The sequence below is a fragment of the Thamnophis sirtalis genome, unplaced genomic scaffold (assembly GCF_051295495.1).
Source record: "Thamnophis sirtalis isolate CommonGarterSnake01/CBP01778 unplaced genomic scaffold, rThaSir2_p1.2 scaffold_13, whole genome shotgun sequence".
Lineage (NCBI taxonomy): Eukaryota > Metazoa > Chordata > Lepidosauria > Squamata > Natricidae > Thamnophis > Thamnophis sirtalis.
Window position 1 is genome coordinate 16381499 of NW_028261393.1, and position 13013 is coordinate 16394511.

A 13013-nucleotide genomic window follows, 5' to 3' on the forward strand; every position below is an offset into this window, starting at 1 on the left:
CCCAAGGAACAGAAGTCGGCCAAAACATGGCTGCTTTGATAAATGACCTTCACGTTCTTGATTTTTATTTATTGGCTAGCCATTAACCCAGAGTTGCCTGGATATTTATTTGTAGGGGGAAAATGCCAGTACCAAACATAATTTCTAATGTTAGATTTTCCCCCTTACCAGAGGGAGCACCCTTGTAAGTACTGTGAAGCTGTTACCATGGCAACTCCACTACATTGTACAGTAGAAGCCATTTTACGGCCGTATAGTAGAAGCCATTTTAAGGCACAACAGGCTGTATCTTAACAGAACACACACCCCGAGAGATTGGTATTGTTTGTGGTTTCGGCTTGCGGCCACTGTGGCATGGGTATTCTTGACAAAAGAATGGACAGTTATAGGTTGAATCTCTCATAACAGAAACCCACATCTGACAGACACCTATGAGGCTTCCTTTAATATCAACTTAGGATATTAAGGAGTCCTGGTGGTGGCACAGTGGTTAAAGTGGGGTACTGCAGTCTAACTCTGCCCATAGACTGAAGCTCGATCCTGATGGGCTCAAGATTGACTAAGACTTCCATCCTTCCAGAATTGGTAAAATGAGGGCCCAGATTGTTGGGAGCAATGTGCTGACATTGTCAACTGCCCAGAGAGTGCTGTAAAACACTATGGAGTGGTATATACTGTATTTTTTGAAGTATAAGACGCGCCGAAGTATAAGATGCACCTACCTTTTGGGGAGGAAAAGAAAAAAAAATCTGTCTCTGCCTCCCAGCAATTTGCCTTCTTGCAGCAAACAGCCTGTTTCAGTTTCAATTTCAGCACAGCCTGATTAGCACAAGCAGCTGATTTTCAGCCTCCTGATGATTAGCTGTTTCAGGCTGCAGGGATTGCCATTGCCTATTGCTGCCTCTGTTCGCCCCATTTTCAGCCTCCGTGCGCCCTGTTTTCTGCCTCTGCCCATCCTGTTTTCTGCACATTCCAGGCGGCGTGGATTGGAATGTGTGGAAAATGGGGTGCACAGAGGCTGAAAACAGGGCCCACAGAGGCAGCAATAGGCCAATCCAATTGACAATCAGCTGCTTGTGCTAATCAAGCTGTGCTGAAACTGAAATAGGCTGTTTGCTGTTTGCTGCAAGGAGGCAAATTGCTAGCAGGCAGAAACCAAATGGTGGTGGCCAGCGGGTGAGTGGGACTACATTCAGTGTATAAAACATACCCAAATTTTCACCCTCTTTGAGGGGGGGAAAGTGTGTCTTATACTCTGAAAAATACAGTAAGTCTAAGTGCCATTTCTATTGCTATCGACTTGATGTAATGTAATTCAGATGTCTTTGTGGTTCATTTTTTTAGATTTTTATTTTAATTTGACTTCCATTGTAAAAAGTTCTGCAAAATGTTTGCTTCTTCTTCTTCTAATAGGAACAAGGTGAACCAGCCTTGCATTGGGCAGTACGCTATGCCAACAAAACCTCCCTTCCATTGGTGGATTTCATTATTCAGAATGGGTAAGCCTTAGTTTGAAGGATCTTTATTACTGGATTCTGAGGCCCCTTCTGGAAGTCTTCTTCTGCTCCTGGTGTGGCTAGATTAGTGCTGAAGGGAGAGTAAGAATGAAACGCACTAGTCTTGCCCACATGCTTTCAAAGCAGCAAGCATCTCTACTTATTTAGACTCCTGATGCAGTTTGCAATAGATCCTGCCCCTTTTAATCCCTTCTCGCCCCTCCTCCCAACCCATCTGCAAATTTATTTGCAATCCTCAGAGGTATAAATTGTAATATTTATTGGAAGATTGCACTGGCAGAACCGGGGAGAAAAAAAGGTAGCTGTTCAAACAAAGCTGCGTTTCTGTTTGAAATTGAAATTACTTTATTGTTATTGTACGTATATATACAGTGTATCCACACAACGAAATTCACATAACACCCAGAGACCAGGTCCAACACACATGACAATCCCAAAACACCCCCCTCACCCACCCACCAGTGGTGGGTTTCAAAAATTGTTCGAACCTACTCTGTGGGTGTGGCCTCCTTTGTGGGAGTGGCTTGCTGTCCATGTGACTGGATGGGAGTGGCTTGCCGCCCATGTGACCGGATATGAAGATGCCGACGACACTTGTCAGAACCACCTTAAATTACCTCACACACAGCACTGGCCTGCATAAGAATATGATGTACATCTGTTTTTTAAAAGGCATCTTTGGTTTGCATTAAAACAATTTCAACACAGGCAATGTTCTGATTGCACCACAAACGCAGTAGTCGTCCTTACCTTTCACAGAGGCACTGAGTTTTATAAATATGAGCATGATTGTGTAGAATAATCATATCCAAGGACCAGTGGTGGGTTTCAAAATTTTTTGGAACCTCTTCTGTAGGTGTGGCCTGCTTTCCGGGTCCACTGGTGGAACCTCTTCTAACCGGTTCGGTAGATTTGACGAACCGGTTCTACCGAATAGGTGCGAACTGGTAGGAACCCACCTCTGCCACCCACCAAAAATTCCCCACCCCATAACCACCCAAGCATCCACTTGCATATAGGAGTAAAAGATCAACTGATGATGTTATGTCCAGTGTTGTCCATGCTGTATTAAATCATTTGGAACAACAGGGAACATATGTAAAGTTGTTTGCAGGTCACTTTGGAAGTACAAATGCCTCCCTTGTGCGGTGGTGCAAATTGAAAGCACGTGTCTTATGTCCTTTTTAAGAACTGAGGTTTCCCATGATGTACTGATGGAAAAAAACCCAATCAGACCTGAAATTTGCCACTTTGCTATCCCTCTGTACGTAGGGGAAATCTGGACCGACCCACTGCGGATGGGAACACAGCCTTACATTACGGAGTCCAGTATAATCAGCCCAATTGCATCAAGTTGTTACTGAAAGGGAAAGCTTCTACAAATACAGGTAGGATGCCCACCTGGATGGATATGGAGGGAGAAAGATTGGTAACTTCAGAGTCTTACTGCAAGGGAGTATGTGGCCGATCCTACCATAAGGCAGAAGGAAGCAGCCCGCTTGGGTGGCAGATGGCTGGAAACAACCCTCATGCATTTTCCTCTTGAGCTTTTTGTTTATTCTTGCTTTCTTGGGGGATAACGTTGGGTGTGCAAAGCTTGTTTTATGGCCCTAAACCTGCCTACTGTTCTCAGCATGATAGGATACTGGAGCCCACTGCCAGTACTGCAATAAAAATAAAATATAGCTGTGTGGTCAGTTTCGGTCAATGGAATTTTCCAGGCTGGCTGAGAATATTATCTTTTGCAACATCTTGGATTCAGAAAAGCTTTGGGGATTCTTAAAAGAGAATTGCTTCCTTGGATCAATTGAATAATGTGGTGGACAAATGCAGGAAGGTTGAGTGACTGGGCTTTGATGAATGTGATACCATAAAGTAAAGGTAAAAGTTCCCTCCTGCACATATGTGCTAGTCGTTTCCGGCTCTAGGGGGCGGTGCTCATCTCTGTTTCAAAGCCGAAGAGCCAGCACTGTCCGAAGACGTCTCCGTGGTCATGTGGCCGGCATGACTAAATGCCAAAGGCGCACGGAGCGCTGTTACCTTCCCACCAAAGGTGTCCCTATTTTTCTACTTGTATTTTTACGTGCTTTTGAACTGCTAGGTTGGCAGAAGTTGGGACAAGTAACTACGTTATGTGGCGCTAGGGATACGAACCACCGAACTGACGACCTTTCTGATCAACAAGCTCAGCATCTTAGCTATTGAGCCACCCTTGTGGTGCCATACTTCTATTAAAATATATAATAAGCTTTATGAGTGATGCAGTAGCCCACAGGTGGAGCTATCGCCTCACAATCAGGAGGCTTTGAGTTCGATCCTGGGTAGAGGCAGATATTTCTCTCTCTGGGCACACTGAGAATATATCTGCTAAAAAAAACAACCTCCGCATCGGTGATAGGAAGGGCATCTGGCCAGTAAACACTCAGCTCCATTCAGTTGCCCAGACTCCACCCTGCAATGGATTATGGAGTCATTAAAAGATGATGATGATGTAATAAGCTTTATGTGATTATCCCTATGAGGTGCAAGTATCTATACATCATTCAAAATTATGGTGCACCTGTCCTCGCTGTTTGGGTAGCTCATTGTTTGAAAATCTGTGGATTCAGATTGGTGTCTCCTTTTGATTCTCCTCCAGTAAATGCAGCTGGTGAAACACCTCTCGATATGGCACGAAGATTCAAAAATGCTGAGTGCAAAGACTTGGTAGGTGGAGGTAAGGGGGCCTTAGACCTTAGGTGGGAGAATTGTGCTTTCCAGATAATGTTACTTCATGATGACCATCCTTCTTGACCAGTAGCCAGGCTGTATTGACAACTTTTCTATAGCAGGAAGGTGTTCTGAGAGCATGAAGCAGACTCCTTGCCCCCCAAAAACCCTTTTATTAATTTATTGTGAATTCTGCTCATCCACATCCAGCAAAGTGTTTCAAGGGAGGATTTATTGTCACAGACCTTATCTGACTTGGAGATCTGCCAGGCTGATATCTGCAAAACTTGGCCAGGAGTCTCAGAGAGTCACGAGTCAATTAAGCGAACTAATTGTCTCCTGCAAGCTCCACTCCCCTTTCGCTCCTCTTTTATTTCCTCTGGGAGGGGCCATTAATCGTCCATCTGTGGCCTTACTCCAAGTCGACCCCTGTTCTTTAGCTGTTTCGTTCATCTGGCAACTCTGTGCATGCGCACACTGGGAACAGGCTCCAGTTGTTTGTCTGCCTCACTGATGTCTGACTCTGAAGGCAGCTGATAACTGGTGTGTGTGGGGTGCAAAGTTCAAGCATGCTAACATTTCATTCATGGATATGATTTATGACGCAAACTGAGGGAGGGGAGAGACGGGTAAAATGCAAAGACAATTAACCGGAAATCAGTTTCGGCTCCGCAGAAGAACATGCCAAAATATTGATCGTAATAAATGACTGGATTTCTTTTGAACTTTGTCTCGAGGCTCATAAATTAATTAGGTCATCTTTTGGAAACTTCACAGTGGGCTTTTCTCAGACTGCTGTCTAAGGCAGAGGTTTCTCTCTGACTGACAGGCAGGGTGTCAACCTGAAGAATGACATCACAACCTTTGAAGGAATAGGAGAACCTCTTAGATGGTGAACTGACCAAGGATGTCCTTTTTATCCTTTTGTGATAGCTGGAGCAGGCCCAGGCTGGGAAGTTGGCTATGCAGATCCATGTGGACTACGACTGGGAAACGTCTCAGGAGTTCTCATACGACAGCGAAGATGAGCTGGATGAAAAGGTGCTGGCATAACAACTCCATTTGTTGTTGTGTCCTGTCTGATAATGTTCCAGGGGCAGGGCGGGGTGGGCGGGGCCATCTGGTCCTTGCAACAACCTGTTCGGTAAATCGGATGCAAAATTAACACCCGGTTCACCTGAACCGGTGCGAACTGGCTGAATCCCACCCCTGATTCCAGGTGCTGATGACATCTGCTGCTTTGTCTGACAGATTAGCCCACTGCAACGGTCTTTTGGGTCTTCACCATCTCCCACCACCGGCCAGCCCATTCTCTTCTCTCCAAATCGGTGGGGCTGCTCTGGCATGGATATCAGCAACAAGACCTACGAGACCATCGTGATCCCTTCGCAGCCTGGTCAACGAAACTCAGCCACTGAGAAGACCCCACCGCCACTGCCACTCAAGAAGCCTCCGAAAGGGAGCAGCAAATCAAAACCAGGTGAAGCAAAAATGTTGGCAAACCTGTATGCATGCTCGCACATTACTTTGGGGCTGGTGGGTGGAGCCTCTTGCAGCCGCCATTACCGGTTCGCCTGAACTGGAGAGAACCGGCTGAATCCCACCTCTGTTCTGCTCCCATAAGTGATTGTTTCCCTTGCTTTCCAGATGCCTCTGAATCGCTACCCCATTCGCCAGACAGCCCTGACGTTTGGAACTCATCCCTTTCCAGCATCCCCAGTGTGTTGGAGGGTGGCCCATTCTGGCAACCAGCCAACGTCCGTAACTCTATGGAAGTCAAAGCCACAGCCTATTGGGAGACCTGCTCCGATGTCGGCGGTGCCTCTCAACGGCGAAGATCAGAGCCTACTCAGATGATAGCTCTGCAGCCTTCCCCTGGGACCTCTCCGGAACCAGGACAAACACCCCCAGTCAGGTTCAGGTGAGACCAGAAGTTATCAGACCAGATGCTGTCCATGAGAAGGGTGGCCATATGCATCACATTCATAAAATAAAAACCAATCCCTTGTATGTTGAGCAGCTTAGTAGGTTGAGCCCTGGTGGCGCAGTGGTTAGAATGCAGGATTGGAGGCTAACTCTGGCCACAGCCAGGAGTTCGATCCTGACTAGCTGGAGGTTGACTCAGCCTTCCATCCTTCCGAGGTCAGTAAAATGAAGAGCCAGATTATTGTGGGCAGTACACTGACATTGTAAACTTCTCAGAGAGTGCTGTAAAGCATTATGGAGTGGTAGATAAGTCTAAGTGCTACTGCTATTGCTTCTATTATCAGCAGTTTCCATTCCCTGTACAGTTTTCAGCTAAAATCTATAGGAGGACTTGGGTTCCTTCTGTTGTCTCTGATTAAGACAAAGCATTCAACCGTTTAATGGTTTAGCCTCATAAGAACCCAGCCGCTGCAGCTTGTAAACCATCATTAGTGGCTTAGCAAGTAAGGAGCCCGGCAACTGGAGTTTATTGAATATACTATGATTAAGCAAACCATAAGGGACGCGGTGGCTCAGTGGCTAAGATGCTGAGCTTATCGATCAGAAGGTCGGCAGTTCAGCTGTTCAAATCCCTAGCGCCGCGTAACAGAGTGAGCTCCTGTTACTTGTCCCAGCTTCTGCCCACCCAGCAGTTCGAAAGCACGTAAAAAATGCAAGTAGACAAACAGGGACCACTCTGGTGGGAAGGTAACAGCGCTCCATGCACCTTCACCGTTTAATCATGCCGGCCACGTGACCACAGAGACATCTTTGGATAGCGCTGGCTCTTTGGCTTTACCTAAGCAAACCATAATTTCTAGTTCTCTGTGTTTGGGACCCAGCCATTTCCCCAGCCTGGTGCATGAAGGAGGCTGGCGCATTAAGCTTCCGTAGCATGGTTGATTTGCTTACATATCACATATCACTTGAATCCAGCTGGTAGAGTATCCAGGCCAGGTGTGTGGAGTTTCACATGTTGCTCAGATGTTTGAATCCATTTTCCATGGCTATTGACATGGTAATAGTTTTCCCTAGCGAGATAACCAGTATTTAGTTTCTCAAATAAATAAACATACTGTAATATGGTTACAGTGTTGGCAAAGGAATTGGTGACTGTACAATAATTTGGGAGGCTGTTGTAGACAAACACCACTATAAAAGTTATATATAAGTAGGTCCAAAATTAGTCTATACTGGTGTCATTTCTAAAATATTCCTTCCTTATTAATAGTATCTATCATTACATTTATTTAGGCTTCCACCTTCAAGTGCAAGCATATAAAAGCATCATATCTATAAAACTATAGTCTCTCACTTCCAAAAAGGAGCCTAGATATTAATTCTAAATTGTAACTTGAGAAGGCATTCTCCCGATTCTCCCTGCTGATACGCATGCAGGTAGTCCTCGACTTATGACCACAATTGAGCCCAAAGTTTCTGTTGTTTAAGTGGGTTTTGCCCCATTTTGCAATTTTTCTTGCCATCATTGTTAAGTGAATCACTGCAGGCATTAAATTAGTAACACAGTTGTTAAGCGAATCTTGCTTCCCCGTTGATTTTACTTGTCAGAAGCTCGCAAAAGGGGATCACATGGGACACTGCAACCATCATAAATATGAATCAGTTGCCAAGTGTCTGAATTTTGATTGCATGACCATGGGAATGTGGCAAAGGTCGTAAGTCTGAAAAACGGTCATAAGTCACTTTTTTCATTGCCGTTGTAACTTCGAACAGTCACTAAATGAACTGTTGTAAGTCAAGGATTACCTGTGCATTATTTTAACATCTGTACCAAAGTGGGCTCTATTCTCTTCTACTGTGTTTTCCCGAAAATAAGACAGGGTTTTATTTTCTTTTGACCATCCCAAAATTACCGCTTGACCTTATTTTCGGGGAGGTCTTATTATATTTGAGGTGGAGGAGGCCCCTTAACCTTGTCCTGTGGCCCACGCATCAGCTGATCCAGAGCGGGCCGGAAGTTTGGTCTCTCTTTCTGGCACACTCTTGCCAGCCCCAACATTGCTGGGCCTGCCGTTCCTTTTGCATGACCCGTCAAAAGCGCGAACGTCATAAGCGCGCCGACAACACCGCGGCGCTAAAATCGCGATTTCAAAAGCGTGCCGACAACAGCGCGCTGACAGAAACGCGATTTCATTTAAGGTAAGATTTACAGTTAGGTTTAGGGTTAGGTTTAGGGTTAGGTTTAGGGTTAGGTTTAGGGTTAGGTTTAGGGTTAGGTTTAGGGTTAGGTTTAGGGTTAGGTTTAGGGTTAGGTTTAGGGTTAGGTTTAGGGTTACGTTACAGCGCGCTTTTGTCGGCGCGCTTTTGTCGGCGCGCTTTAGGGCTAATTAGTCACTCATTCGTCGCGCGGTTTTGTCACCGGGCTTTAGACACCGCGGTTTAGTCAGGCGCGCTTTTGTTGTGCACGCATTTGTGGTGGAACCTCTTTTTGTGGCCGCCACTAAGAGAAGGGCTGTGGTAGCTAGGGTTTGCGGGAGTGGCCTCCGCAAGGCCATTCCGCATGGATGGCAGGTATATGTGGGGTGTGTGGGGCATGCTCCTCTCCCCCAGGAAATGGCAGGCTGCGCATGCAGTTAAATATTTTGGAGGAGAGCTTACTTTTGTGGGGAGGGCTTATTTTAGTGCATGCGCTCAAAAGCCCGATTGGGCTTATTATCCGGGGAGGTCTTATTTTCGGGAAAACAGGTTATACATGCTGCTGATAAATCAACAAGGAGAAACAAAACATGCTTTTCATCAAATCTCTGACCAAGCATAAAAAGAAGGGTGAATGAGGAAAGAAAAGGAACACGAGAATAAACAAACAAACTAACTAACCAGATACCAGCTCTTAATGTTTAGGGCAATGTTTCTCAACCTTGGAGACTTGAAGTCCTGTGGACTTCAACTCCCAGAATCCCCCAGCCTGCACAGCTCCAAGGTTGAGAAACACTGGTTTAGGGACTTCTGTAATGGTTTATGATGGGAATGGGTTGCAAAGGAAGAAAGAGAGACAGAGCCTCTTCTCCAAACCTTCCCCAGCCTCCAGGAGTGGCCATGCTCTTCCCCAACCTCCTCACTGCCCGACTCTGGTGCCGGCTCTGCCGGCAGGCCACAACAATAAGTTCCGGAAGTCTTATTTCCCAGGCCAAATTGGTATCTCTTTTCGATAGTCCCACAAGAAGACACTCTCCACCACCAAAAATGATTTCTGAGACACCTTCTTTTCTCCTACAGCTCAGAGAGCACCAGGTCCTATCGACGGATCAGTAGTAGCAGCTCGATGGGTAAATATTCCAGCAGCCCTCTCTCCCCGCAGAGCCCTTGTTGCCCGGATGAAGTGTCTTTATGCAAAACTGCGATGCCAGGGCCGACACCTCTGCCTGTGCCAACGCCAAGAAGATTTGCACCAGTGAGTTATGGAGAGCCCGCAAGAGGTTGTGGTTTTTTTTTTTTTTAACAGTTTGAGCCATCTGGAGTTGGGGGTCTCCTTTCTACCCAGCATTAACATGGTATCCCTGGGCAGCAATCTGGGCTCAGTTATAGAATGAGTATCCATTTCAACCTTAGAGCTGATGGCAGCAATCTCAGAAAGCCAGGGGGAGGGGACGAGGTTGGCATTTTCCTCCAAGTTTCAAAATAAGAACCCATGCCAAGAGGCAGCAGTGATGGATCTGCCATGTGTTTTCTAGACCGTAGCAGGCACAGAGTAATACTGTGTTGGCAAGCAACAGCAATTGCTTCTGAATGCCCATTTGTGTTACGGTTCCAGGATCTGAAAGGCTGCCCTGTCAATTATCACACATATGTGGATGTGTCAATTTTCCATTTTTAAAGCAATGACGCCGCCAGTTAAATTTGTTGTTGTTCATTTATGTCTCTGCATATAAATATATAGGAGTATATCTATAGCTAAGCTAGAGGGACGCGGTGGCTCAGTGGTTAAGATATGCTGAGCTTGTCGATCAGAAGGTTCAGCAGTCCGAATCCCTAGTGGTGCGTAACGGAATGAGCTCCCGTTACTTGTCCCAGCTTCTGCCAACCTAGCAGTTTGAAAGCACATAAAAATGCAAGTAGAAAAATAGGAACCACCTTTGGTGGGAAGGTAACAGCGTTCCTTTGGCATTTAGTCATGCCAGCCATATGACCATGGAGACGTCTTCGGATAATGCTGGCTCTTCGGCTTTAAAACAGAGATGAGCACCGCCCCCTAGAGTCGGGAACAGTTTCTGGATTTCTGGGGGGCCCATTTTTCACCCTCCCAGAGCCTCTGCATTGGCCCTGCACTTAACTGGCATCTAAAACGGGCCCCATGGAAATTCCTGGGAGGGGCAGAGTGGGCAGGCCGAGCCAGTCCGTGCAATGACCAGTTCGGCGAACCAGATATAAAATTAATAACCGTTACAAACTGGCTGAATCCCACCCCTGCCTATGGTCAAAGCAACTTAGAGAGATTTGTTGAATGTTCCTTAGTGCAGAGAACACCCTATGCTGCTTTCATACAAATTCGTTTGCACCCAGCACCGCTGTCACCTCTCTGCCTCTTCAGCCATAAAAGCCATCTGGAGGAAGCAAGGGATTTTATCATAAAACTGATAATTACTCTTCTGCCCTTCACAGGCCAAAGGACGGTTAAATCGAGTCAAGGCTTTGGCTGACTGCAAAGGGGACAAGGCCCGCGAGTTGACTTTCTCCAAGGGCGAAGTCATCGTAGTAACACGGGAAGAGGATGAGCAAAATTGGGTCAGTACTGCTGCTTTTCCTCACCGGATTAGAGTAGAAATATAATTTTCCTCTGAGCTTCAGTGGAGAAGGAGAAGGTTGTCCTTTAGAGAAATACCTTGGGAAGCATTCCTGAAAAGGACACTTGCGTTTTTGTCTAGATTGTGATTTTTGTTCATCTTCTCCTCTAAAATCTATCTTCTGCTTACACGCAGCCCTTGACTTAATATCTCAGCATTTCATTTTATCTTTAGATCAGTAACTTTCAAGAGCCACTTTGGGAGAAACGAGAGCTAAAATTTCAACATGCAGAAAAGAGCAAGGAAAATGACCTTCATGGAGAGAAGCTTTTGGCTCGTCAAAAGGGGATGAAATGATTTTTGAGTCCAGAGCAGCCAGAGAACATTTAGAAGTGGCGCACAGAGGCTCATCCCTAATTTAATAAACTAGCTGATAACTTGGCTTTACCTGGGTATTTATTTATCCCAATCCTCCTTCCATGAACAATTTCTGTTGGATTTTCTCCATTACCAGAGGGAACCCCCTTGTGGAGTACTGTGAATCCGTTACCATGGCGATTCCACAGTGCTGTACAGTAGAAGCCATTTTAAGGCAGTGCAGTAGAAGACCTCTTACATAGCTGCAGATCTAATGAAACAGGGTTGCTTCACATCCAGTTCTTGTCATTTCTTTCCCTATGGGAAGAAACTGGGATCAGAGCCTAATGTGCTGCTACTCTTTATTTGTAGTTTCTCGTTCTCATGGGATGTTTTCCTTCCAGGTTGGATTCATTGCAGGTGATGGCACAAGGACAGGTGTCTTTCCTTCCAACTTCGTCCAGCCGTTGCAAGACTGAGTGGACCCAGTTTGGTCTTCTCTAAACAGATGAGACAGCATGATCTGCTCTGGAGACGGACAAAGTGTGGAGGGGGCTTTGCTGGATCTCCATAGAGCTCCATGGTCTTCATGGGATGTCATTTCCTTATTCAGTTCCATGATAATGTTGCTAGGAAGAGATGGTGGAATCTGGCTTTTGAGACTCTTTTTTCTTTTTGTAAACAGAAAGGGAGAGGGACCATGGACAAAGGACCTATATGTCAATGTAACTCGATGGACCTCTTTTTGTCCCTTCAATTGTGGAGGGAAGTATGTCACCTTCGTCGTATAACGTAGAGGCTCTACCACGAAATCACCTCTATTTTGCCACTGGGTCTCATTCAGATCGTCCTGTGCCCATTTTGAGCCATGGAGGAATGGATCCAATTTCTTCAGTGCAACCACTTGATTTAATACCAGTCTCAGTTTCCATGTCAACAACCAAGAGGGAGCAGAAGCATTTAGAAAGTAGTTTTCCAGGGGTGGGGGTGGGGGGTTGGAAATTGCAAGGAATCAATGCTGAAGATTGTTTGGGAAGCCTTGGGGGGGGGGGGTTGGGCAGGGCTGCTGTTAATCCTTGCTCCAATGGTATGAGTCACCTTCGTGTTTTGTTCATGGGGAAACAAGAATATACGACTCTCTGCGATAGAAGATTCTGGATTTTGTCTCGGTCTGGTTATTATTAACTCAAGCTGAATGGATCGTCACTCACCCAAGGATCGCCATTTTGTTTCCTCAGAATCTGTCTCCCTTCTAGGACTTTTCTCTAAACAACTTCATTAAAAAGAGAACCTCACCTTGTTGGGTAAAAATCCCCTCTGTGCAAAGTTGTTTTAAAAATACTGCAGGCAAGAACTTAGTGTCTGAAAGGGGTTAGGGTCCACTTAAGAAATCTGCAAAAAAAATTGAGGCAGCACCGTCAAGCTTGCTTGTAGTCTTCAGCTATCATTTTATCTGCTCAGTGTTGAACATTATATGTCTACAGTTTGAAAGGGCTCCTGACCAGAGGTGGTATTCAGCCAGTTCTGACAGGTTCTGGAGAACCGGTAGTGGAAATTTTGAGTAGTTTGGAGAACAGGCAAATAGGCTGCCTCCTCCCCCCGCCCCCAGCCTCCCAGCTGATCTTCTTTTGTTGCTCTGCACAGGAGAACGGAGCTGGAAAGCAGGTTAGTGGGGTGGGATGCAAATGTGGATTTTGCAGTATCCTTCCCCCAGGAGTGGGGA

At 45.9% G+C, this 13013-nt stretch overlaps 1 protein-coding gene across 2 annotated transcripts in view; it reads left to right on the forward strand.

Annotated features, from left to right (window-relative positions):
* ASAP3 (ArfGAP with SH3 domain, ankyrin repeat and PH domain 3) overlaps positions 1-12603 on the forward strand; it is a 91674-nt gene extending 79071 nt beyond the window's left edge. The window contains exons 18-26 of one of the 2 annotated variants that reach the window (XM_087728128.1): positions 1414-1499; positions 2790-2905; positions 4156-4223; positions 5160-5267; positions 5478-5706; positions 5874-6147; positions 9429-9603; positions 10812-10934; positions 11695-12603. In XM_087728128.1, coding sequence (XP_087584254.1) covers positions 1414-1499; positions 2790-2905; positions 4156-4223; positions 5160-5267; positions 5478-5706; positions 5874-6147; positions 9429-9603; positions 10812-10934; positions 11695-11769 — 1254 coding nt within the window. In that variant the 3' untranslated portion in view covers positions 11770-12603. Of the gene's footprint in view, positions 1-1413; positions 1500-2789; positions 2906-4155; positions 4224-5159; positions 5268-5477; positions 5707-5873; positions 6148-9428; positions 9604-10811; positions 10935-11167; positions 11376-11694 lie in introns of those variants that run through there. The other variant, XM_087728127.1, reaches the window with a different exon arrangement.
* The last annotated feature ends 410 nt before the right edge of the window (positions 12604-13013 follow it).